At 38.3% G+C, this 27,881-nt stretch overlaps 2 protein-coding genes across 4 annotated transcripts in view; one reads left to right on the top strand and one right to left on the bottom strand.

Moving 5' to 3' along the window:
- The first annotated feature begins 83 nt into the window (after window positions 1-83).
- Window positions 84-11,466, top strand: LOC102682688 (transcription factor 23). Of its 2 annotated transcripts, none has more exons than XM_015344042.2 (3): window positions 84-373; window positions 2,484-2,765; window positions 3,536-11,466. In XM_015344042.2, exons 1-3 carry the CDS (start codon window positions 251-253, stop codon window positions 3,674-3,676), a joined length of 546 nt encoding a protein of 181 aa, XP_015199528.2. In that variant the 5' UTR covers window positions 84-250; the 3' UTR covers window positions 3,677-11,466. The 2 variants fall into 2 exon arrangements, with proteins under 2 accessions (XP_015199528.2, XP_015199539.1); XM_015344053.2 differs by having other exon boundaries at window positions 285-373; window positions 2,467-2,765.
- The window catches only part of slc5a6a (solute carrier family 5 member 6a), a 36,867-nt gene continuing 20,448 nt past the window's right edge, over window positions 11,463-27,881 (bottom strand). Inside the window, exons 7-17 of one of the 2 annotated variants that reach the window (XM_006625764.3) lie at window positions 27,120-27,274; window positions 26,332-26,472; window positions 25,400-25,529; window positions 25,174-25,262; window positions 24,333-24,445; window positions 22,204-22,271; window positions 21,791-21,877; window positions 18,635-18,819; window positions 17,618-17,721; window positions 15,468-15,589; window positions 11,463-14,896 (exon numbers count right to left, since the gene is read on the bottom strand). In XM_006625764.3, coding sequence (XP_006625827.2) covers window positions 14,738-14,896; window positions 15,468-15,589; window positions 17,618-17,721; window positions 18,635-18,819; window positions 21,791-21,877; window positions 22,204-22,271; window positions 24,333-24,445; window positions 25,174-25,262; window positions 25,400-25,529; window positions 26,332-26,472; window positions 27,120-27,274 — 1,353 coding nt within the window. In that variant the 3' untranslated portion in view covers window positions 11,463-14,737. Of the gene's footprint in view, window positions 14,897-15,438; window positions 15,590-17,617; window positions 17,722-18,634; window positions 18,820-21,790; window positions 21,878-22,203; window positions 22,272-24,332; window positions 24,446-25,173; window positions 25,263-25,399; window positions 25,530-26,331; window positions 26,473-27,119; window positions 27,275-27,881 lie in introns of both variants that reach the window. The other variant, XM_015345956.2, reaches the window with a different exon arrangement.

Genomic DNA, 27,881 nt, shown 5'->3' with positions numbered 1-27,881 from the left:
CTCCCTTGGCAGAGAGAGCCCGGGGGAGGGAGAGAGGGGGTGGCTCAGGAGATAAGGGTTGCTTGAAGATCCCCTCATTACCTCACCAGATAAGGCAAGGGAGGGAAAGGAACGGCTCACACAGCATCACGAGCAGTGGAATGAAGCTGTTTCGTTAGGGAGGGGTCCCAGGCTTTGCTGTGCGCCGTGGTTGTGATCTGTTTTTATTCGGCCTTGCTGGCCTGAAGTCTTGGAGGTTCAAGAGGTACCTATGGCTGAGAGGCTGAGTGGTATGACCCAGACAGCTTGGAAAGAGCTGGGCACAGACGAGCTGCCCGGTAACAAGGGACTGCAGCACAGACACAGACTTCCTCAAAGGTACCCAGCAAAATGGGTGAGTTAACTCCTGGCAAATCAGGATCTTGGCTGCACTGAGAGGTTTCAGCCGGAAAAATTTAAGGCAGTTGGATTATGTGGTGAGAGGTGGGAGACTGTAAGGATGCCTAGACGATAGGTTTCAGTTAAAAGGATGGGAAAAGTGGATGAGAGAAGTTACAGTTCAAATGATACCAGAAGCACAATCTGTTACTTATGTCTTACCTTCTATTCCTGGCATGCTCTTTTGAAGCAGGTGTAACCTGTTTTATTCATTCATATATTTACATTCAAAGATTTTGTGGGTATCTCGGGACACTTTCATAACCTGGAGAGTAGTTTCATTATATATGGAGAACTAATCCTTCTTCTTTTATATTAGTTTACATCACAATTGAGCAAAGATGCTGTGCAATTAAAAGGTAGCTTTTTTCAATCTTTGTTCTGTCATACATTTTTAATTTTATGCATTAGTTAAACCATTGTGCACTTTTTTTTACTATTATTCTGTTGTTGTTTCAGCAGAGTTTCATTTCAGTAAAATGTCACTTTTCTATTGTGTGTCCTTTATTTATTCATTTTATACTCATTTATAATGTTTTTCAAGTGCCTGCAGTTCTTATCAGGTATGCATCCTTTGCCAAAATGAGAACACAATAACTTTTTGATATTATTTTTTCCATCTGATTTGTCCTCAAGGATGATAATTTCTTACATTTAACATTCCTTACTGTTCCTTGTGGTCCACCTGTCCACTCTGAATGTGGATCAGTTTCTTTGCCGTGTAATTGGAAGGGTGAGGATAATACAGTATCTCATGAAAAGAAGTCTGTCCACTATACTGTACTGTATGTCTTCCACAGCTGCTGAGAAGGACTGACTGTAGATCCTGGTATCTCAATGGGCATACCCCTGATTATATCTTTGAAAAGCTATACACGATGGAAAATAAGTATTTGCCACAACTGTTTCTTAGGTTTTAAATGATATTTACTGACAGCCTCAGGTTGCTATGGACTCTGTAGCTGTGGATGACAGGGAAGCTTATGTCCATATTCTTCTGAGGTATCTTCAGATAACATAGAGCAGGAATAGAATTGCAGAATTTTCTGCAGTTGTGTGTTGCAAATGTGAAAGTAAATGTGCTGTTGTGTCACACAACAGGGTCCTGTATAAGGGTGTCATCTCTTAGTTAATCAGAACATGGGAAAGACTTTAGTACTGACTGCCTCTGGAAATGTGCATACACTGTATAGACCCACAGTGGAAGAGAAATATTACTCAGGCAGTGTGTGCAAGCGCAAACTGCCTCTTGTACTCTGCCTAAATAGCAGCATTACAGATTCTTCCGCCTGACACTATTAAACCAGACCATGGTAAACTGGTTCTCTATTTTCTTTTGAAATGGAGAATGAATTTTAACATACTCAGCAAAAGACTTATCACTTATACTGTACCTTCCTCAGATTCACAGTTATTATCAAATTGTTTTGAACAGACATAACATAAGTAAAATTCATTATGATTATTAAGTGGTTGATCAACAGGGAGTCTACTATGAAAGTCACCAGCAGGTTGAAGGCTCAACTGCTGGCAAGCTAACCTCAGGTATCTTAGTTAAGCCTCAAGAAGGAACAAATATGTCTGTATATATGCTTCACCAATGATGACATTCTAATATCCTGAATGTGAAAAAATTCAGGATGACTGATCATTCATCTGCACATTAAATGAAAAATGTTTATTCCTGGTAAGGGCGGAGCGGTGGCTCTGTGGCTAAGGATCTGCGCCTGTGACTGGAAGGTTGCCAGTTCAAATCCCGCGGCCGGCAGAGGAATCCTACTCCATTGGGCCCCTGAGCAAGGCCCTTAACCCTAACTGCTCCAGGGGCGCCGTACAATGGCAGACCCTGCGCTCTGACCCCAAGCTTCTCTCCCTGTCTCTGTGTCTGTCTCCATGGAGAAAAGCTGGGGTATGCGAAAAGACGCATTCCTAATGCAAGAAATTGTATAGGGCTAATAAAGAAACATTATCATTATTATTATTATCAATGATGATCATGATAATTCGATCGTTTTGTCATAAAATAGAGTCAAACCTCTTTTTTTCAAGGTCTGTTATTTCTGCAGGTTCAGCATAGGTTTGAGCCCCAGGAAAAACTGAGCAGGCCTCAGCACTCTCCTGAGAATGCTGCTCGGGAGAGAAGCAGGGTGCGAAACCTTCGCCAGGCCTTTCACAGCCTGCAGGCCGCCCTGCCTGCCGTCCCGCCCGACACCAAACTCTCTAAACTGGACATCCTGGTTTTGGCCACTAACTACATTGCCCATTTGACTCAGACTCTGGATCAGGGAAGAATTCCTACAGAGCAGCATCTACCCCCAAGAGCACAAGGATATCTTCATCCAGTCAAGGTCAGTCAAAGCTTGAGTGTATACGAACTATGAGTTTCTAGATGACCTCAAGAGAAGTTTTATTGGCTTCCCAGTTGAGTATCTGCACACTTGTTTGGCTTTCTCACCATTTTCAAATCAATTCAAGCAAATAATAAAATAAAAGATGACAATGAAATAATGAAATGAAATGATAATGAAATTATTGTACATTTAATAGTGAAATTGCAGAGGGGATAATACACCAGAACAGATGTAGACAATACTACAACAAATAGAAGTAGTGCCAATTCAAAGTGGAGGGGGTGTGACACCCCCATAATAGTGCTGGTCTTCTTTAGAAACCCCTGAGAATACATTTGGCTTGATCTGATTGGCCTCAATGATTTTGTTTCTTATGTCATATATACACTATTTTTCTCAACCAGACCCAAATTTTCTTAACTACTGTACATTAATATTTTTCCACATGTGACATTTCTATCTTATTCAACCTTTGTGCGGAATGTGAGTAGTGTGAAGTAGTGAGTGTTTAAGTTTCCAACTATATCTTCAGAAACTTTAGTTGTTCAGATGTTTCTCTCATTTTCATGCAGGCATGTGGTCACCTGGATTTTAGTTTTATTTGGAGTATATTGCCGTGCTCATAACATTACACTCGGGGAAAGTCTCTTAACTTCTTCTTTGCTGTTCTGTTAGCTGAATACAGCATGAAACCAATCTGTTTTTTGCTAAAGACTTATTTCATGTTCATGTAAAGAAATTATCATCTGGTGCTTTTCGCTTTGCAGAAGTGGCCCATGAGGTCTCTCCTGTACTGTGGGAGCATGGAAGAATTATTGACGGTGGTCCAAACAAGTCAGAAGGAGTGCTCTGGAGAAGAAGATGTTTGCTTACAACCCCCTGACCCTGGGTCACATCCTATACCATAAGCAATCTTTTTGACTATCTGGCTTTGATGAAGAAATCTTCATATTATAATCACAGTATTTATACCCGCTTTATTTTTTGGAATTATTCAGAAAGACTGTGCCGAGGTAGTAACAGCATTTGGTGCATTTTTTGTCAGCTGCTTCTTTTTAATTTCTGAAACAAATATTTCTCCTCACATTTTTATAAACAAGAATATAAAAAGGTTATAAACAGGAGCCTATCAGTCATGAACCTTCGTGCTGGTGATTTATTGACCTAAGGATCTCATCCAGTCATTAACTGACAGTTCAGCCTTATATATGTTTCAGTCTTATATATACTCTTCCTCCACGGTGTATTTAAACCAAACCAATGGGTTATTTTATGGTCAGCAGTGAACACAAGGGCACAATTAGAAGTTAGTTAATGTAGAGTAATCCATTGGATTAAGTTTGTGAATACCATTCAAGATTTAAAATACTTTTATCACATTCCTCCCTAATTTCAGCACAAGAATGAAGAGATTATGTTCTTTTTGCCTGTTTGTGAGATTTCTGTTACTTCCAGAATGATGACACAAAGGATAGGTCACTACAAATTTGAGAAGTGTATGAGTTGCCATGTAAATAAGTGTGGAGTCATATGTAATACGGGGCTGGAGTATTAATACCTACTTAGTAAGGATTTTAGAAAAGGTATTCATGCTGTTCTAAGCACACTTGGCACCGAATAATCTATTTACAATGCTTTTTTTAGTTTGCAAAAACAATCTTTAGTTTGCAAAAAACAATCTTAGCTAATCCTTTTGAATAGCTTCAAGTACCCAGCTGTAATCGACATGAATTAACAATGCAGATTAATGGCTTAATTAAAATTAGCTGACCAGACATTGAAGTCATAACTAAAGTGGTGTGTCTCCTGATTCCATGTTCTTGTCACCCTTTGTGCTCCAGACGGATTGCAATGGGAGGCGCAGGGGTGGGGCATGTCACTCTGCTGCCTTGTAAATCCTGGAGCTGAGGTTTGATTCCAGACTAGGCCATTTGCATGCTCTCACATGGGCTCTCTCCAGGTCCTCATGCTTCCTCCCCACAAGAAATGCAGATTAGGTTCATTTGAAATTGGCCTGGTAATTTCAATGGATGTTGTCCCACTCATAGTTTGGGACTGGTTACACTTTTGGGTCCAGTACCTCCTGGATAAATTCCAGATATAAGCTGTTCACCTTGCCAGGAAGAAGCAGGTTTCCGATGATGGATAGATGGTAATGATTAATGCAGTAATCGGTTCTTTGATTGGGATTCCTTTCTTTGCCCTCTATAGAGAACTCTTTTAGATCCTGCTCTTCCCTAGACCCAGGTGGGCAGAAGTCATTCCAGGGCATGAGCTGGTTACATGTGTTTACTAATACTGCTGGCAAAATATGCGAAACCTGGGGGTTACTTGAGTAAAGTTCCAATGATGTGTTCAGCGTTTGGCCAAAAGATGAGTTTCCTGCTCTCTTGTATTTTCTTTCTCCATTTCCTTAAATGAGCAGTAGATGATTGGACATGGAGTCCTCCATTACAAAGAAAACTTAGTTTAGGAGGTTAAGGATGTGCTGTACATACCAATTTCACATGTATTGTGAAATACATCTTGATGAAACGGTGATGAGGGTAGTATTTTTCAGAGTAGAAATGCACTCATGATATGATAAAAATACTAACTGTTCTTTTGGTTTGTGTTGCTCTTCAGTATGTTATTCGTTTACTGGCTTGTTGTCGGCCACTGAGTTATAAACATGCTGTATAATTAAAACCAAAAGTTTTCTGCTTGGCCAATTTTTGTTGAATCTTTATCAGGAGTAGATTTCGCTTGTGTTTGGATGCTCTGGTTTTAGACTCTACAACCATAAATCTTTTCAAAGATAAATGCGTAGGGAGGCATGTTATGTATACTTTTGGCACACTTTTCTCTCTGTAATAAGCAGTTTTGCCAAAGGTTAAGGAATCCTGATTTTTTTTAAGACCTATGCCTCGCTGGACAGATTTGTGCACTTTGAAAGTACTGTTTTATTAACAAGACATTCTAGTTTCTCTGTTTTCTTCATTTCATTTCAAGTGCCTTGCTTTGTGGAAAGAAGAAATGCATTTCTGAATATTGCCTAAGCAAAATCTCAGCCTTTGAAATTAATATAACACCATTATGCTCATGTTACTGAAAAGAAAGCCATACAGTAAAATAACTAATGAAATGTAATTTTTGTCTCACTTGGTTTCTTGGAAAACTAGGGAAATGTTTCTTGTGCGAAATGTACATTTTAGTGTTGGTTATTTATTTATGAAAAAATTATGTTTTTAAAAGAAGATAATAAAAACATGATACTGATACTGGTAAATAACAATACTGGCAACTTGTATTTAAAATATTTAAAAATTTTTCAGCCATGAAAGAATTTGACAAAACAGAGGTCTGTCTTTGGCACATTAAATAATGATATTAAAAAGACATTAACAATACTAAGCTGAACACAAGGTCAAAAACTAAAGAAACAATTAAGAGTTCCATTTTGAATTGATACTATACTATCAATACTAATTGATAGTATGATACTATATACTATGACAGCTCTTAAAGCCATACCATATGTGATAAAATGTTGGCTTCTTTTGTTAGATTATTTTGTGTGACAGGAAAATGTATGAATACGTGGGACAGAGTGTTTAAAAACATACAGCTCTTAATGTGTATTAATAACTAAATCAAATAAAATGTTAACACAAATTGTGAAGCACAAAATCCAGTCAGACTGGCAGGTCTGTGTCAATGATAATAACTGGTAAAAGGGCTGAATCCTGCTCCACAAGTCAAGTGAGAGCACCTGTGTGCAGGCAGTGGGAAAGACAGCTTCTTTGGCAGGACACACTGTGGGGTTAAGCCATGTGACCTAACGGCTGCTATTTTTCTCCAGTTTGAGCAACATGGGCTCTGCTCCATAGTGAAATGTACTGCACTCAAGGCTAACTCCATAAATCTGTCTGGCAGCCTGATAAGCATGCCTGTTCTTATTTTTTTTAAAAGAGACCTCTAAGGGCATTACTGCTAATACAGAGGTTACTAAGGGAAAAGACATGGATTTAGAAAACTGGTCTTTAGTTTAAGCAATGCTTAAATAGAGTTGATGAGTCTTGACAAGCAATTCTTGCACTTAATATCAGTTGAAGAGGGTGTGATTGATAATAGTGACTAAACTAGAATACTGATCATTTTGACTCCCTGTAAATGCACAGTTAAGGATAGTTAATGAAACAAACAAGATTGCCAACCTTTTCCTGTGGTACCAGACATAGATCAGACCCTACACTTGGTGTTATTAATACCATTAATAACTATTTCATCAATTTCCCTACAGGATTAATAACGTATTATCTATCTATTCTCTATCTATTGGTGCTATTAATAACCCAACTGAGGAACACAGTAAACAAATTATCAGAACAGTGTCTAGAATGTCTAGAGTGTATTTCAATAAGGCCCTGAGAAATTCATAAGCTAGTGACACTGGGGGACTAACCTGATTCTCAGCTGGAAACAGCAATGTTATTCAAGCCTCTCCAATAAGAAGGATTTGAAGAATAAGTATTTTTTAGCCAGTAAATATATCTCCAAATATATAAGGGGTACTTAGAACTTATTTTATTATTTTTGTAATTCCACAAAGAAAGTTATGTAATATTACTGTATATCACCACTCACAATTAAGAGGAAAAAAGCACACTAATCTTCCCCTAAAAAACAGAATTCCTCATGAAGTAAATCAGTTCCTCAGCAGTAATCTGTGCTTAGCTCTTCTTTTGCTACAACTTGTATTCAATAAGTTTAACAACTCCATAATGTTGATCAACTACAGGGGAGTGGCATTGTCCAAATAGAAATTATATCAGAATATTTGCACTTGGGTTGACTTCACTGGAAAACATTTCTCAGATAAACACAAATGCAAAACAAGCTCTTCAAAATGAGAGCAATTGGAAGGGATAATTACATGTATCTGGGTTTTTTCCCCAGATCCAAACACTGATCTGTACTGGGAAAGCCTCAAATGAGCTCTAAGTATGGTCTATCTAGGTTTTGGCCCAGTGTCCTAGGCCTAGTATTCAGTAACTATTACTAAGTTCACTTACTGGCCAAATATCAGAACTTGGGTTTCTTGCCGTTTTTGCCTACATAGTCCGTGCCCTCAGCTGACATTGCAACTGGAAGAAAAATTGAAATAAAAAAAAAGATTTCCCTTATCATACATGGATATAATCACTTCTGCCAGTAAGTCTGGTTTTTCCTTTATTTAGAATTCAAGAAACTTTTTTTGTTTTCAACTCATTATAATCTTTGTTTGGACACTATCCAATTCATTTAAATCTTACTGAAGCAACAGCTTCGCTCCTAGTTTTAAAGGGTGCGTGAGGACAAACAGGACAGGCTGGGGAGGCACAGATGGAGGATGAGGGACAGGAGATGCCACCCAGAATTGTGACCCCTAAATGCAGGGGCTACTTTTGTGTTTTACATGACTACAACACCTAGAAGTTATCACTGATGCTACGAGCCTTCTTCACCCACCACAGGTTCTATTCAACTCCCAGAATCACACACTAGCTAGTGCCCTGTTTGTTTTCTAGTGAATACAGCATTTAACTTGTTTGCTGTGCTTAAACAGTAACTGAAGACAAACTGGCTAAGAGGGATCTGCTTTAGAAGTTGAGAAATGAAAACTGAGGGACTGAGGGATTGGCAAGCCTCTGAAACACTATAACTACAATGGTATTTGGGGTGGTTTGAGATTGGTGCTGATATCATTAGTCCTGATTCTCTGTGGTCATCAGAAATCACAGGGTGTTTCTCAAAAAGAGTAGGGGAGTTACCCAAACATCCTGGCCAAATTTCCCCTTGGCACTCCTAAAAATCCCCATCTATGAATTGGCTTCATTACTCTGTTCTCCTCCCCACTAATAGCTGATGTGTGGTAAGCGATCTGGCGCACTATGGCTGCCATTGCATCATCCAGGTGGTGATGGAGGGGAGTCCCCATTACTGGAAAGCACTTTGAGTGGAGTGTCCAGAAAAATGCTATAATACTGTTAGGAATTATTATTATTAGACTTGCAATAATATCTTTACTGATGTGGCTGTTTTTTTTTTGCCAGAGGCTTTACATTACTTTGAAGTGACCTTTTTTATCATGAAGTCAGGTACACTCATTTGCTTCCCTTGACTCTGAGCTTTACAATGCACTCACACATTCTTTTGGTTGAAGTGCACAGATCTGTAAGTGTTAAATAAATGGACAGAAGTCTTCACTGTTTCTTTGCTTAAGGAGGCACGCTTAGTTACTGACCAGAACAGGTTCTGGAGAATAATAGTGCTGGACTGTTCCTCTGTCGCATCTGGGTTTGGTAACTTGGCTCCAATGGGGTACTTGTGCTGGCCAGGTGTCCTTTGGAGTTTTTGTATAATGTGCTCTGGATGTTGGGTAGTGTTAAATGTTGTAATCATTAGAAAATAAAAAGGGCACTTGAACAATACTAGTGTGTGTTTTTGGGAGCTGAATAGAACTTGTGGTGAGGGAAGAAGGCTCCTAGTACACAAATACAAAAAACAATAGGTCATCAAAAATACTGCTTTGGTAGTTTTAGAGTTAAAGTAAAGGCATTATACTTGTTAAACTGACCACCAATGATGCCAGACTGTGCTGTTGATAAAGAAGTACAGTGTGTCTCAGTGACTGGAGCCAAGAGTCCTGAAGATGGCCAAGGGAATGGAGGAGCAGCATGACCTGGCTGTAACTGTTTGGGAAAAAAACCCACAAAGACCCAAAAGGGATCATGTGTTTGCCCGTGCTGATAAACGTCTTCCCAGGGGAGTATAAAGACAGAGAGATGAGTTATGAATTAAAAAATGGAATAGGGAGGACATGGGAAATGGTGATGGAAAGGTTTCCAGAAAAATCCCACCCATTTCCCTGTGTCATAGCTTCTTGTAATTCCTTGCTCAGTAAAAAGGAATCCTTGACTACTGTCGCCAATGGTTTGTCGAGGTTTGCAAAACCTTGCATTTCATTCTTCAGCCTCCACATCCTTTATCAATTAGCGAGTAATTCTTTTAAAAATAGTCGTCAATGATATGAACTAGGAAATGAGTGTCTGAAGAAGTTAAAGCTTCCATCTTTTTCAGAATATGCCAACATGGACTTTTCAGTGGTGCTCTTCTTATGTCGGCTAATCTGACTACATAAAACCATTTCAATTTACAGATGGAAATATTGAGGTACCGTAAGGCTTGGAATAAAATCAACACCACAAACATATCTAAAGCTTCTTGGTTTTGGAAGAGCAGACTGAATTGTCCGAGCAGTGAGGGAGCTGTAACTAAGTACTTTGTGATATGCAACAGTTAGGAAAAATCATCTGTGAAAGTTATTGAAGCACTTCTCATCAAATCTTGATGCAAATTTCAAAGGATATCATGTTATACAGCAAACAGCATTTGTCCTGTTGAATACCAATTTATTTTCTCCCTTTGCTGTAAATACTCTAAACTGAATATTTATATAGGTACTAATATCTATTTTTTTATTTGGCTCAAATTATATTTGCCTCCATGTATACAGTATTTTACTGGAGCAATGAGGAGGAAGTACCTTGCTCAAAGGTACAACAACAGTGTCTCACCTGGCACTTGAACTCTTTACTTCCTAGTTATGGATACAGAACCCTAACCGCTGCTCCACTTTACTTCTCTCTACTCTACAACAATATCAAGAATGATTCCTTAAACTGTAGGGCCAATACAAAAAAAATACATGAACAAAAAGTGATGTACTTTGACACAGAAACTTTTAAAAGTGTTCGGATAAAGCACCATTAAAAACTGTCATTACCTTTTTCCTAGTTTTCTTCCAGGCTTTGTCACAGCTTGGTCTAATAATAGCCAGTGATATTAATGACATACTAGATCTATGGGTATTGAAACTCGCTGGAATAGAGAGGAGAGTAAAAACTGATACTATACATCTCAGGCAGGAGAATTGGACTTCCAATGCATTCTGAATTTAAACTGTGGCCATAAATTGATGATGTTCAATAAATACCCAAGGTGTCACTAAATGAACTGCAGTATTTGTGCTGCCACATTGCTGTACTTCTATATTCACACCTGAAGAAGGCTCCACGGCCGAAACGTTGTGTTCTCTTTCTTCTTTTTTTCAGCATGGAATAAACCTATTAATTGTTCCTTTCTTCTATATACATGTTCTTTATTCAACACACAAGACAATTATTAAGTTGGTTGGCACCAGTACTATAAAATCTGTGCACTGTGATGCAGTTAAATTTGGTGCACATGCAGATGGAAACATGGTGGTAGGCTCTGATGGGTGATGATAGTACACATCATTTGGTGGAACAACAGCTCAGTGTGATCATCATTTGTGTCCAATGTAGCTTGTATGCATTCTTGGGTGATCATCGGTGATGTCTATGTTCTGTGGTGTATATTATCAAAGGTCATGTCCTTGGGAACCAAGCTTAGGTCATCTAACTTTAGAAGCACCTTCAATACCTAACACAGAATGCCATGACACAAGGTCCTTACTTTGTGTTTCCTTGTCACACACTACTTACCAAACAGACTAGTTGTAAGAAACAGAATGTACGTTTGTTGTCCAACATGTGAGTTGAGCTGTACACGAAGTTGGGGGTACATTGTGTAAAGAGATGCAATGAAATGGAACTGAAAATTGAATCGAACAGTAACATAACCCAAAGCCAAGATATTTAAACACTTTATTTTGAAAGCACTATCAGACAAAATCTTGAAGCAATTTATACATTGATTTTTTGTTTGTTTTGAAAAGCACTCCTTTTGCCTTACAGGTAAAATGACCCAAGACCATCTGTGGATTTCTGTACATCAGATTTAGCCATGTGACCTAGTCAGGTCAACATTTTAGAGCCATCATCGCTGTTTGGGTATTTACTAGCCAATTCAATAAGATGTAACACTCTAAATATAGACGCACAGATCAACTACAAAGACGTCAGCTGACCCACAGTGTCTAGAAAACTGCTCTGGCTGTGCAACTGTGCAACAATTTTGAAGATTGGACTTTGGACAGAGCACAAAGCCCAGCACACATTGTTGTGGACTCTAAGGAACCATGCCTCCTGAAAATAAATAAATTTAATAATTTGGCTAAATTTCAGTAACATTTCTTTTGAGTGGCTCCAAAACTACAAAACAAGCAAAAAGTCAAACAAAGGCACTTTTTCATAGAATGGGGAAATGCTAGATAAAACAACTAGCATTTGTTTGGAATGTTAAGTAGGGCAACATCACATATTATTTAACTACATATCATTTGCGACAAATCACTGATTACTAACCAGTAAATTCCATTTTTGATTAACCAAGAAAAAAAAGTTTTAGGCAGGTTTCTCACCACAGCATCATCCTCCTAATTCATTTACACCACTCATGATATACCAAATATGACATTTTTATTTTTAAATTACACACTTTCTCTATCTTTTGACTAATTCAAGCATCCAGCACTGATTTACTGATTCGGTTCTGCATTAGTGATTTGCAGCACAAGATGATCTGGTTTAATTTCTCTTTTCTTGACAGGAAAAATCCCCTTACCCTTCATAGTGTTTTTATAAGTGCAAATATCACAATGCCTTTACAACAATTTCCTTTTTTTCTAAATAAGAGTTTTTTTACTTCTTTAAAAAACGTATACACATTTACTCTAAATCTTCAGTTAAGCCAGCAGACTCTTTCAAGTTCTCCAGGCAGTTAAATAGACCACCTTACATTTTCAAGTAATCTCAGGTACAAAAGAAAAGAAAAATGAACTGGTCCTTTTTTGTAGCACATAATACTTAGTCTACTGTATGTAATAAAAACATAAACTGGATACAAGCTGTTGTCACAAAAGATCTCTCTCAAAATGATTAGATTTTGACTTTCATGAATGAATGAATTTCATATAGAAGGAAACCTGAAGTCAAGCTTTAGAAATGATCACTTTGTTGCTTTAGAGAAATGTTTGTTTTTTCCATGGAGGCAAATCTTGCCAACACAATACATAGCACAGAGCACCAACATAGACACGCAGAATTACACTGACCAATCAAAAGCAGAAGAGATACTGAAACATCACTAAAATCTTCTGTCTATAGTACGGAAGCACACAAACCACTAACAGGAAGCAAGACAACAAATGTCTCAATTAGTCTATAATGTTGAAAACCTAGACACATTCCAAGAATGTAAATCTCCAGGAATAATTCTATAATGAATGAATATTCAAGGTATGGCTAGTGATGAAAATTGCATGCAGAAGAAATGCACATAATCTGCAGTGTGCAAGTGATATCCTGGCTATGCAAGGATACTAAAACATGCTTTCAACAAAAACATGGAAATCACACCTGTATAGAGGCTGTTGAGTGATACAGAAGTACCAAGTACAGAGTGATTAAGAAGATTGTCTTAACAGGATGCAATTGCTAGATCTTACTTTTGTGAAAATTGTGACATTTCGTGAAAATTTCAAAACCTGTCAGTTTTGTTCAAGGAAGAGGTAACAGAAACTAAATTTGTTTCATTTTCACTTCTGTAAATGGACAGACATGTACTAGAAATGAGAGGCACTTTTTAACACAGTGAGCTTTGAGTATTTGGAACAAGCCGTATTATAGAAGCAGATTCAAAAGTATTTTCTAAGATACACCAAGTTATGAAATATGAAGTTTCCTGCTTAAGAAGCTACCAGAAATAGACTAAGAACATTGGCCACCTTATCCAGTTGGATATTTTAAAGCACATTACGTGACGGTCTGAAACTGGTGTTTCCATAGGCAATATAAAATTTCCTTGAAAAAAAACATTTTCTTGAAAAACACTCATTTGTTCAAGTGTTATATGGCAATTCAGGAAGACCTGAACAATTCAATTAGTTTAACTTCATCATTTGGCACAGCAAAAGAACCATGTTCATGGTTTATCATAAAGAAAATGTGGATCTATATTTGTGTTACAGATAAAAAACCCATAATGAAGGTCCTTTGGAATTAAAACATTTACCGTGGGAATGACACTGACATTTGGTAATAATCATGACAGAAATACATGGAGTAGTATATGTAGTATTGTTTTAACTAGTTTTCACCTATTAGCTCTAAATGGTAAGGTACAGTAATGAGAAGCTGGTATACTTTAAAAAGACACAGTCCCTCAGTGCCAGATAATGGCATGAAAGAGGTTTAATAGTACAGTACCTCAAGCATCCCTTGGATGCTGGGTCTTGATGATTTTCTCACAGTGAAAAAAGACATTCCATGCACCATAACACAGAACACCATTACTCAGCTGTCTCCTATCTACAGATGTGATGCAGACCACTACGCCTACCTGTACACATAAGTGATGGTTTTGTTTTTGAAGTTGGAAGCAATTCAAGCTATTGCCATATCATCTCTGAAAGGGGGTGTAGGATCTCTGTCTTCAGATCTCATTTCTACTGCTTCATTAATTAGACCCTCCTAAGATGGGGACATTGCTTGTTGTGCTTTCTTGTTCAGTGGACAATGCCACTGCAGCAGCATTTAGCATTACCGACCGCGAAGCTAGAAAGGGAAAATTGTAGTTGTTATTTCTTTCAAGCTATTCTTCTTTCATCTTTGCGCCATACACTCAGGCTCATCAAAAGAAATGTAAAACACTACACTGAAAAGGAAGGGCCAGATGCCTCATACTGAATTGTTTTTCAAGCACGGTAAGAATAATGGCTCAGCCACTTCTGATTAAGAAGTCCTTCTCACCTCAGGTACAGTATATGGGAATCTCTATTCCAGCATTCCCCTTTAGACAGTATTTGATATCTCCCAGAAAGGAGAAAGTTGAAAGTATGTGAAAGGTGGACAAGATCTTCTTGTAGCATTCCACCCTGCAGCTCTGTCCTTTCTGGGCTCACAGTAGAGTTTTCATTGCTGATTCAAAGAGCTCCCTACAAGACAGTGAGGGCCTGGCCAGCCTCATAGGGCAGTCTCATGCACGATATAAGTGTAGTGACACACTGGCCCCAAGCGCCTCTCCAGGTCTTCGTCCTCGGCCTTGTCTTCATCGGTACAGAACGCATTGCCATTGCTCGTCTTCTGTGTCATCAGCTGCTGCTGGGCGCTGGGCTCACTGGCCTGCAGCACAGAAAAACAAACCGCAGATGTGTCTGGTTTCCTAAAACGCAGTTCTATGTGATTTCTCAACAGCTGATTCCCAGAGAGGGCTTTCTTAGTGACAGCTGACAGAATATGTACAAAAGCAGCCTATACACAAATGTCTGTACAATGTGTGTGAGGATAATGCATAATGGAGACTCCTGAAAAGAAAGGTTGCTCAGGTATGTTTGAATAACTAAAACCACTCAAATTGTTAATATTCAAGACACATTTTTGAAACAAGGAATTTTCAAATCTTGTAATCTTGTTAAGCTACTTATTCTTCCTGGCATGCTTTTAACTTTGTGTAGTTAAACACAACAAAATTAATGATTAAGTGGTAATGTGTGTAAATGCTGCATCAAAAAGGTAGAAAAGAACTCAGTTGCCGATAACGGTGTCCACACAGCTCATAAGTATATTTGAACAGGCTGAGAATAGACGTTTTCTTGGAAAATCAGGGGAATCAGGACCAGGATTGGGAGCCTGAAAGTGAGTTTCTGATAAAACACACCGCTCACCCTCCTGCAGTCACTTCCCAGAGCCCTACCCTTCGTTCCAGCGTGGTAACACAGCACAGCTTCTCTCTGTACCGCTCCGGTAAGAAGAACAGTAGGGTGCCCAACACTGGGTATATCGTGCCAGGAGTCACATCTTTCTCCTTCATGGGACCTGCATGCAAGGACATGAGCCAGGCAATTATGTAATGTTAACTTAAATTTGGCAAATTTTTAAAGATCAGATATTGTGAACAGTTTTTAGCAGTAATCCTGGAATGTGTGGTGTCCCTCCATTATGGGACGGCAATTTTTAAATAAGTCACTATAAATGAATGATTAACAAGAAAAATAATATGAATCAATGTGGAATATTATGAATACATGCATACTCATGTACTATTAGTATGAACTCTGAATGAACAGCAGATTCAGACAAGATGCCAGATCCTTCCTGAACTACATTTCCCAGGAGGCTGTAGTCAAGGACCTGCCACCCACAGTCTTCTAATTGGAGGATGACAACTGGATCAAAGACAAGTGGTTTCTAGTGGCAGCTGACCTCAGCTAACTAGGATGGGAGCAGAGCCTTTGTTATGCTGTGCGCTGGAGGGAGAAGGGAGCATAAAAATAACTGACAAATGAACTGTGGATAGTTTTTAGTTTTAGTTGCAGTAAGCAGCTTATCTGTCCAGTTATGTCTAGAGAGGTTAAGAGAAAAAGAACTTTAGAGTTCAAAGAGGAGCTCGAGTTTTGGTTTGCTTTGTTTGGAGATTTGCCACACAATAAACAAAGATTAATGTCCCTTCTTTACGTTTACACCTATTAAAAGATACCTCCTACTTTACCATCTCACCAGCAGTGTCACAACTTGGTAAGAAACTACATGTGTATAATTATTACAGGGATACATATTCACTGAAACTATGTCAGTATTTTAGCACTGTCAGCGCTCATATTTCACAAATTAGACTTATTATCATAGTCGCTCATTAAACAAGAGAGAGGAGTTCAACAACAAATGTTTCAAACAGTAGCATACACCTATTTTCTTGCAAGCCTTTAAAAACTGGAGGAATTGGAACTGCCTTTCAGTGATATTCTTGTCAAGGAATCCCATCTTTTGGAACTAAATTTCTAAGCAACCATCTACAGTAGATCATTTCAAACAGTTTCACCACTTACGAAGAAGCAAAAGCCCAAATTCACACTTTAAGTATTGGCTGTCCTGGCAGTAACACTAATTAATATACCTAATAATTTGAACACAATGACAGTAATTATTATTGAGGCTACATTTTTACCATGGATGTCTAAGATTCCATAACTTCAAGAGAAGTCTGTACATTCTTAAACGAATCCAGTATAAATCATTTTTGTTCCCTTACAAATCTGCTGTGCTACTGTGAAAAAAACTTTTTCGGAATTGAAAAAAAATAAGATCTGGTGATTCTCATAACACACTTATATTGTGAGCTTCTGTGATCCTAATCTCTAATTCTGAGGACACCTTTGGCCTGCCTGACATTTTTCAGTCCTCATGAGTGCCTGTTTCTTCATATCATTTGATAGTTTTGGCCACAGCATTTACTGACACTTGCAAAGTTCTTGCAATTCTTAAAGATTGACCTTCATTTCTTAAAGTACTGTAAGTATAGACTGTCTTTTTCCTTTCCTATCTGAGCAAATTTTGCCATGTACATTCAGGAATGACAAACTTTTGCCCATGCTCCCTACATTTATAGTAATCGTGGACCCTCACCTGTTTACCAATAATTGGTGACAAAAGGTAAATGAGGAAGCATGCTTTGTTAACTGTGAGAACATCTAACAAAGACAATTTTAAACTTCTTTAAGTGTTCTAACACCATGTTATACACCTTTCTGACTTTTAACTAACCTGGGCTTCAGGCTGAAATCCACTTGCTTTGGGTGTTCATTTTATTGAAAATGAAAAATTAACATTTTCAATACAGTTCACTTAAGATTATAAGTACATATATCATATAATTAAATATTAAGTGTTCATAGACAGTTTAAGTTTATACAGTTTAAAGCACAGATAATCATGAAAAACCTGGTTTCAAGGAGGTGTACTCAAACTTTTGACTGGTACTGTATATTGACTAAATGTGGCCTTTAACAACAAATTCCTGTGTTCAGAGTGTGTGGCTAGACACAAGTCATAGCAAACAGCACTCACCTGTGAGGAAACTGACCAGCAGCCCCACTATTACCACTGTGGTGGAGTTGTGCGCACTGTACCACATGTAAGACAGAGAATAGAAGTGCTGTAGTCCCGTCGGTCTGCAGAAAGACAGGCGAATATTTCAGATGGAACACAAATCCTGTTCATTGCTTAGCACATTACATTACTACAGTAAGTAAAATGACTTCTCATTATGGCTTGAATTAATTTCAACTGTAACATTTCCTTCACAAGGAGCAAAAAAAAAAGTGAAAGTAGCAGCTAGAAACAATTTTAATTTTGATTTTCACCTTCTGTGACCTGATTCCTTTCCTACTGTATCCCCTAACCAATTTGGTCATGACCTAATCACAAACAGGATCTTCTCTAAAGTACTTTTACAGGGAAGTATAATCTGACCTAGATAGTTTAAAGAGAGCTATATCTTAGGGGCAATGTGATTTATAACTGGCTCAAGGTCCTTAACTCCTAAACAATGTTTAAAACACTTTAAAGGAATATGTATCAGCTATCACAGCTTTACATTGTTATTGGAATACTAGTGCACTGTTTCTTCAAAAAACGAACACAAAACCTATTATTCTGTTTTACAAAGAAACACTCCTTCTCACTCAGGTAGTTATGCATTTAGTGATGCCAAAATATCAGCTAACTATCTTATACTGAAGGTATCAATAAGGAGGTTATACCTCAATAGCAGACCATCTGTTTTCTTTTTTCAAGGAAAGCTGTACCTACAGATACAGTATAGTATATCATCACTCCCATAACATTTTACTTTTAATTTTCAAGGTCTTGCCTCAAACTCAGACTATGGCACTGAAATCATAATAACCTCTATGTCTACAAAGTTTACTTTGTAGCAACAGAAGAATATTTTGTCCCTGGCTTTATACTTCTTATATTTCAAAACTAAGCTTTAAGTAATCATTAAGATAAAGTGTATGTTTTATTAATTATTATTAGTGGAAAAGCCAGGCCTCATCTTATGTAACTTTATGCTCCTCTTGCCTTGCTTTGTTGGCGACGGCAGACACCAGTGTAGTCATGGCGACGGTGGTCATATTCCCAGTGTCTGGGAGGGCTGTGGTGTTGAGTGGAGGGAGGGGGTCAGAGCCAACAGTCTGAGACACAAAGCTCCCGATGCCAATCCAGAAGGCCATGACCAGGCCGGCCACCAAGCCAGTGACAGCACCCTGGAGAAGAGACAGGAAAGGTGTTTATTGTCAACATTGCAGAATCAACTGAAAGTACTTATTATAAACTGAAAAATGAACAGAAATGGATGGACAAATGAACACAGTCATAAATTCATGTGTGAGTGCTTACTACAGGGTGACATTCAAGAGGAAATTGAATGCTTTAAGTCCTTTCAAAGATGTCTCTGTTCAGATCCTGCTGATGTAGTAGGCAGGGCTGGCTCACATGTGAAAGATCCCCACTTTAGAATGGCCTTTTGGAGATTTTTGCACATGAATGGCAAAATTACCTAGCTTTATGATGATGATGGAAGAAAATAAACAAAACCTAGTCATCTCTGACTCTCTTACAGAACCATGAGAAAATACCCTGTCAGCTGCAGTGGGTAGGCTACCTCCATCCACTTTCACCTGGCCTACTCAATCCAAATAAAGGGCAAACACCTCCTACTTAAAAATACAATCCCATGTGAAAATTCCCAAATTTCAAGCAGTTGCAATTTACACTGTAGTGCAAATTAACGATCTGTTAAGTATGTTTTACAGACTAACTAAATCTATTCAGTATAACTGCCACTTTGCCAGATTCAATGACAACTCTGACCTGGGTGGTGTGGTGGCTCTGTGGCTAAGGATTTGCACCTGTGGCTGGAAGGTTGCTGGTTTGTATCCCGTGGCCGGCAGAGGAATCCTACTCCGTTGGGCCCCTGGGCAAGCACTTTAACCCCAATTGCACCAGGGGTGCTGTATAAATGGCTGACCCTGTGCTCGGACCCCAAGCTTATCTCCCTGTCTGTGTGTCTCATGGAGAGCAAGTTGGGGTATGTGAAAAGACACATTCCTAATACAAGAAATTGTATATGGCCAATAAAGTGATCTTATCACTCAAGTCAAATCAAATCAAAATCAAATCAAAGTTTATTTATCAAATGCACAACAATACAGCATGCAGCAGTAGTTGGTGGCATTGAAATGTCTTTTACCGCGAGCTCACAAGAATCACAAGAATCACAAAAATCTCACAAATCACAAAACTGAGGTTATGAAAATAAGGTTACATAATAGTAAATGTAATAGAAATTGAATAAAACTCAATATGAGTAGAGCTGCTATGTGTCCATGGTGTATGCAGTATATACAAGTAATGCAGTTATGCTGAATACAGTGACATCTGTGGGTCCATGTAGCCATTACAGGTGATTTGCTAAAGGAGCTGCAGGTTGGCTGTTTAGCAGTCTTATTGCCTGCAACTAAAATGGTTGTTTGACTTGTACTCTAAAACTCCTCCTAAATGTAAAGTGCTTTAGAATTAGATGAAAGTGCAAGGAATTATTACTATTATGAACACCCTCTTTTTTCATAATGGACTAGTCTACTGTTTATTATACTGAGAGGCATTCAACTGCAACATATTAGTATTGGTACCAATAGCATTTGTTGCAATTTGATTGACTCAGTTACTGTATATTTTCTACAGAGTATGTCCAGAAGTCCAGAAAAACAAACTACAGAGTATATCAAATCTGATATACTGAATAATTCAAGTAGCTTTCATTGGGTAGTTTGACCAATGCATTCTCTTCCAAACTTTGCAAAATGCTGACAGTGCAAGCTGTCAGACAATGAAGTGTTCAGGAAGTGTGGAATTTAAATCCTAGGAAGTGCATGAACTCTACAATAGAATAATAAAAATTTGTATACAGTAGTTTGGTATACTGTGTTCAGTTTTGGTCACCATGCCACTGAAAAAAACGATATGTCTCTATAAAGAGTAAAAAGAAGAGAAACAAAAATGAACCCAGCTCTCAGGGAATTGTCATATATGAATAGTTTGAGGGAACTACATCTCTTCAATCTAGAACAGATGAGACTGAGAGGATCATTCATCCTTTTATTTAAATTCCTAAGGTTTATAGATAGGTTCAACCCATGGGACTGTTTCACACTCAGCAGCGAGGGGACATGAGGTCACACTTGGAAAAAGGAGGATCTAGGATGAACAGGAAACATTTCTTTCCTCAAACTGCAGGAGGTATCAAGAACAGGCTTCCTGGCCAGGTTGTTGAGGCCCAATCTCTGGACCCCTTTAAGAAATGTCAGGATGAAATTGCAGATCCACTCAGCTACCAAACCACTACACGGGCAAGATGGTCCGAATGGTTCCCTATCATTTGCAGACCATTCTTACGTTCTGTCTATCAGATCTATTTAAGACCATATATAAGATCTCAAGTGGGACTATATTTTCTTATGTAGCAATACTGTCAATTGAGGAAAGCTTTTTGGTGTATGCAATGGTTTCTTTATCAGATATTGCAACTTTTACATTACCTATGATCATCACACAATCAATGTTTGGCTTCTCTGCGTGTGTTCCCTGCTGTGAATAATAATAATAATAATAATAATAATAATAATAATAATAATAATAATAATTGTATATAGTGCCTTTCAGGATATCCCAAAGCACTTGACAATAAAGTGACACCACATAAGCAGAAAAGATACATCAAGACAGAAAAAACAGCATTTCTGTAATGAAACATAGAAAGTGCTAGCTATAGCAGCTATAGCACTATAGAGAATAGCAGTCAAGAGAGCCACAGTTGAGGTTTATTTCTGTCTTACTACCTTACCAACCGGTGTGTGGCATCTTGTTATGGGGATACATGACAAGCCATAAATTAAAGAGTAGAGCTTTCAAAATAGAGCATAATAGTTTTGGAGGTCAGGAGAATAAATATGAAGTAAATCCAATATGCTGGGAGCTAGTTCAGGGAGGCTGGAACAGGAGTAATACTCATGTGGGACTGTGGCTAGTTATGTTTATAGTAGCCGAGATCTGAAAAACTGAATAGTGAGATTAGAAGCTCCAACAAGTTGTATGTTATAGCAATCTCATCTAGAGCCATAATTCTTTTTAACATAGAAAAGAAAAAGTTATAGTGACACAGTTTCTGGTACTTACAGTGGGGTTAGCCCAGGGGAAGAACATTCCAAGACAGAACAGTCCAAGGAGAGGACCCCCAATCATCCCAAAGATACTGAGTGATGCCTTGAAGAAAGGGAATTGAGAATCGGTCAGTACAACCACCGAATTCTGAGATCACAACTGGAATTCAAAATTTACATTAAATCATGGGAAACTATCTCACGTGAGGTACGTACAGAAAGTCTTTATAAAGAAACCTAATCCAAGCCTTCCTTTATATTTAGAAAATTATAACAACATTTGATGTTCAGAAATTGCACTGTTTCCTACACTATAAACAGTAAAATTAGATTTTAGATCATATTCTTCAATCATGCAACATTCTGATCGCATCTGCTTTACATTACTAATATAAACTCTGCTATTCACAACTTTAATGTGAACCTTACCTGCAACACAGACCCCATCTGGGATGCAATATAGGCCATTCCTAAACAAATGAGCCCATACCCTAGTGCTGAAAAAAGAGAAACAGACAACTTTAAGAAGATATATTGACTTGTGCAGTCGGCAACCCAGTAGCTCAGAGGGGACAGGTCTGTGTAAAGTAAACTGGAAGGCTGTGCAATAACTTTAATAAAGCCCCTAGGAATCTGCAGTTTGACCCTGTGGACCAAGAGTGTCTCACCCTGAGGATGAGGAGTGCTGGCTATTCCAGGACTGCTGGAAACATGTTTTAAATTTGCTTAATGAAGCCCAGAAGGACCTGCTTTCCCACTTCTCTTGTACCCTCTGACAACATCAGTTCCTTCTACACTAGACAGTTTTACTGAGAAGGTAGAAATCAGGCACACAAACTCAACTGAACTGTGGTGGAGTTAGCAAACATCTTGATATCTCTTCATATTAAAAATCATTCAAAATATAGCTGAAGAATAGGAGAAATAGACATTTGATTGACATGAAAATAAACAGTGACAGTGAAAGATGCAATTATACCTTTTCTACTATATATTTTTAGAAATGTCACTATATTTTGGTATAATTTGTCATTAATATACAGTTTGATCCAAGTGGCTTCTTTATTTATAAGAACATAAAACGTTACAAAACAAGATGAGGCCAAATGCCCACATGGGCAACTAGATAAGTAATTTCTGTATTGGAGCCACAATGGCTCAGTATTTATTCTGGTTCCCAAAACAGTAAGTGAAGTGTGAGTATGTGACATGACTTCTGGATGGGTCATCAGTCTATGAAAGTCTCTATTCTACAGCTGGAACTGGAACAATCAGGGTAAAGTACCAAACTCAGGGTGCGGTAGCAGTATATGACTCTCAGTTATGAATTCACAACCCACATTAAGTCAAGAGACTTACCCACTAGTCTAGTCAGTGGGTCACCACTACGATGCTAGGACCTAATTGTTCTCTGAATCTCATCCAGCCTATTTTCTAAATAATCCTTAATACAGCTCTTTGAACAAAACATTGGCCTCAAAAACATAGCTAGATAAACTCCCATAACTTCTGTAAAAGTGTGTGCAGTTCTCAGGTTTAAATGCACTTCAGAATGTAGTGCATTAAAGATGATGCTCTAGCACATGTAAAATGTATTTCCTTAGAGGGTATCTTCTGGTGTACAACTTTTTGCTTTCTACATTGTTTATTGCAATTAACCAATGACAGTTGGGAAAACCATAGGTACACAAAACCAATGTGTAAAAATAAAATTGGAACACAAGATAAACCAGGTAGGAGATGCAATGGACAACTCCCAGAAGGTTGGCCCTGCTGCAGAAATTGTAGTTTTCATTGCAAAATGTCCTGTTTTATTTTAAATTGTTGAAATAATGCTAAACCTGGACAAATGATCAACTTAAACTTTCTTGTACTTGAGAGACAGTGGAGTTTAAGTAGTCCTAGTAGTCCTCTAGGCCGAGCCCAGTACACAGAGGCACTTTGCTTCTCTTCATCTAGTGTCATTTTTGGAATGTAGTGGGTTCCTGTGATACACTTTAGCCATGCCCCACTTTGTGTCTAGAAAAGTTGTGTTCAGATTGTTTCAAGAAAGATTCACCCTGGCCAACAGCAATGAACCTTAGTGTGACATTCATCATCTGGTTTTCCTACCAGTTCCAGCAGTATCCTGAAATTGAATCTTGACATCCTGAAGCACTGTTAAATTCTTGGTCAGATGCAGTCCTTCGAGGAATAATACTCTCTCTGCTCCTTTTCTTTTAATTTCCCAAGAACCCACATTCTTCGCTTTCATTTTCAGCATAAGAAACCTAATAGTTTCTTACTCCTTCTGTTTTGATGTCACAGTTGCAGATTTGTGGTTAGATTAAAAAGCAAAAACATTGAAGGCATATTTTGGTTAAGCTAAAAGAAATAGCTTGCTTAGAGGTTTTCCTTTGGAAAGGGAACTGAAGCTTGGGATCTGATGTGCTAGTGGGGTAATGTCAAATGTGCCTAATAAGTGGACACTACAGTATATACTTGTGTGCTCCAGGACTAAGAATAGAAAAAACACAAAAATTTCTCAAAATTCCAGGCATCTCCCAGGAGACACTCACCAAGGCTTTTAGACAGCAATGTGGCCCTGTATTCTGTCATGTCAGGGAAATGGGGCTTAATCAAGTCCTCCATTGTCACCGTGGCCAGAGAGTTAAAGGCTGAGGAAATGGTACTGGAAAGAAAAGGTGATACTGCTTTTTAATAAAGACATGCAAAGCACTCAATCAAAATTATTTTCTTGCAAAAGAATCCACTGCCAGATCAAGATGGACTGCTACAGCACTTATACTCTGAACTTTCATTTTTAGTGAGAACAAACTATAAATTAAACAGGTACTCACAAAGCTAAAATACAGTTCCTTCACCCCAGATCACTAATCAAATTAGTGCTCCCTTCGATATTTTTGGAAAATACCAATAAAACAACTAAAATAAAATGGAAATCTTGATGTTAAGATAAACTTTGCCTGGTTAGATGACTGCTTACACACAGTAGCTCTCGACAGAATTCACGATATAAGAGCTATCTGTAGACATGGAACTAATTCAGGCCTACTGCCTCTTTCCTGATGCAAAGAAAACCACGGATTGAATGTTTTGCTGACAGTACAGGTAGAATGGATAACAAGTTCAACTCCAAATGGATTTTTCAAGAGGATCTATGCGTGATACACCTTAGGATTATAAATATAAACCAATGTGAAAACCAGTCCTTTTCCCCGTGAGACTAATGTTTTTGGTAGATGTTGTTTTTATGGCTTGCTCCCACAGTAAGCGACATTTTCATATCATTTAAAATGGAAAGCAGGAATGGGAGAGGGCTTTGAAAATCTTGACGGAGAGCCCGAGCCTAAAGGGACTGCTGAGGACAGACAATTGAACAGAGTAACAGACTGGTACCTGAGAGCTCCGCTGAACAGACAAGCCAAAAACAATCCTGGCAGTCCAGGCAGATCCTTTAGTACGTCCATCACAAAATACAGCACCATCTACAGACACAGGGATGTTATTGAGATAAGTGTCCTGGCTCATGAATGTACAGTAGCAAAACTCACATACACGTTGCCTTCAACATGTGTAAAAATGCATGGTATTTGCATGTAGCAAATACCTTTTCTTAACTAACCTGGTCTTTGGCTTTAACATATCCGCTGGCCAGAGGGCTTTCTTCCCCATAGCGTGCATACATCACCAGTCCCATTAGACAGCCCAAGGCCAACACAATCTGCTGACAAGGGAACACCACATAGCAGGACCTTCACACACATGGGGAGAACAAGACAGTGAGGCTTCACACACAGTTAACAGGGAGGCATCAAAGGAGAATCCAAATTTCACCACATGTTCTGCAATACAATAGGATTTCTTTTTGTTAGAAAACTTGTGAATTAAAATGTCAATGTAATTCATAACAACAACCATTTTATTCAGAAGTACCTAGCCAAACAAGTATTCAGTAACCAATTAAATATCTACATCTTAAAGGAAATATAATTGGATTAGACTGCAGTTTATTGACTCACCATTTATTTATCTCCTGAAATGTAGAATTGTCAAAAAACATTTCCATTTTATATTGACAAATTTGGAAACTGACAGTTACTATTTAACTTAACTCTTTACATGCAATGTCCAACAATTATCAGCTTTGTCTCAGAAAAAGCCCGTCACAGCTGTTTCCACTGACAAAGACTCATAAGCACCCAAACTGCAACGGAGATCACCTAGTACAACTCATCAAACATTTTTCAATGGGCTAACACAGCCATATTTGACCCAGCAATATTTTCACTCCTGTCTTAAGCTGTGACTGATCCACCAAATAAAAAACACAAATCACCCATTACTGAACTGAACAGAAACATGACACAAGAAAGTAAGAAGCCTAGATTTGAAGGACAGGAATGTGAAAATGTTCTTTTATTAATGTTAGGTGTCTATTAACTGATGTGACGTCACAGTTGAACTAGTGTCACAAAAGGTAAGGCTGGAGTGCCTCAGACTATTTGTCAGTCCTCATGGAAACCTGTGACAAGTAAATAAAAGGCCTTAACTTACGTGATGGCTTCCTTCTCAGTCCGGGAGCTGAGGTAGCGTTGCACTTGTGCTTGGTTCACCCCATACAGTGCAAGCATCATGAAGACCCCTCCCACACCCAGTGTCCAGAAGGTGTGCCGCTCCAACGGGTCAGGATTAAGACTGTGGAGCCAGAAGGATGACGGGTCAGAAGGGACAGAGCCTCAGCGGCAATCTTCTATTCCTGCACATTAATTTGGTCGAAGGCTTACTTGTGAATTCGAACCGATAGACTGATTAAGGATTAATGAAAAATAAAGTCAGACTTTAGTTCTAGAAAATATACTGAAGTCTACGCTTGTTAAATCAGACAGTAAACACCAGTTTTCCCATAGACGTTTTTCCAACTCATGTTAATATTTAGTCGAATAGTCATTTTTATTGAAAAGCTAAAGAAAAGTCAAGGAGGGACTGAATAAAGTCTATTATTTCTGCACTCTGATAGCACAGTTCTTCATAAGTGATCATTGTTGGAGGAATACATACAGGCAGGAATTCCAATGAATTAAAGTCCAGTATATTATATTACAAGCAATACACAATAATAAGGGGGAGTTCTCAAACTCAGAAAACAATAATACCAATTCCAAATCCTAATCAATGTTTTAAGAGCTGAAAGCTAATTTTAAAATTTTCCTCAGAAAACTGAGATCAATTGTCAATTAAGAACTCTGCTGGAAGAAAAACCAGGAGATACAGAGGTCCACCTGGACCAGGGGTGGGCAACACTGCCTCAACTGCTACAACAGAATGCCCTAAATGGTACTCACTCTAGTCCAGAGATGCGATTCCCCTCCTGTGCTTTCTTCCAGACAGCTTCAATCCCTCCAGCTTGGTATGCTCCAACCACAATGACTGCTAGCTGGCCAGCAAACATCACCACCGTCTGGAAAACGTCCGTCCAAATCACCGCCTTCAGGCCACCCTGCCAACAGATAAGACATGACAACAAAGCTACAATCATGATTTTTTGGCAAATGTTGGAATTTGAAAAAATATTATTTCTCTTGAACCAGAAAATCCAGTTTTAGTTAGGGCCAGTTTTATATTGGCCCTAACATAAAGTGTGTGGTTACTTCCTACTTTGCATGAGACCCACACTGAACTGTCTTGTTAATATATTTTACATAGAGCCACTTTACCATAAAAAGAGACTATTGCAGGACTTTTTTTTATGAACCTCCTATCTTTTAAGTATTTTTCATCAAATGCATTCTTTTTCATCTTTATTTCTTAGCATGAATGATTATGTGAGAGGTGTCTTCAATAATACCCAGCACAGTACAGCATCCAGAATACATGGCAAGCTTCAGAGAACATCATCAAAGGAATCGTTTTCAATTAAAAAAATTGAAAGAAATCTACACACATTGATATCTAAGTAGCATTCTAATCTTATTTCCCCAAATTCTTACTGATTTTGAAGTAACTAGTAACATGTCCTTTCAGGAAGATCTTGACTACTGTATATTAGCAGACCTTATGGAGTTCTATGGAAGTCACCTGCAGCAAATGTATTGTAAAACAGCTAC

Source organism: Lepisosteus oculatus, chromosome 2 (assembly GCF_040954835.1).
Source record: "Lepisosteus oculatus isolate fLepOcu1 chromosome 2, fLepOcu1.hap2, whole genome shotgun sequence".
Lineage (NCBI taxonomy): Eukaryota > Metazoa > Chordata > Actinopteri > Semionotiformes > Lepisosteidae > Lepisosteus > Lepisosteus oculatus.
The sequence above is the reverse complement of the archived record's forward strand: the minus strand, read 5'-3'. Positions and strand labels throughout refer to the sequence as shown.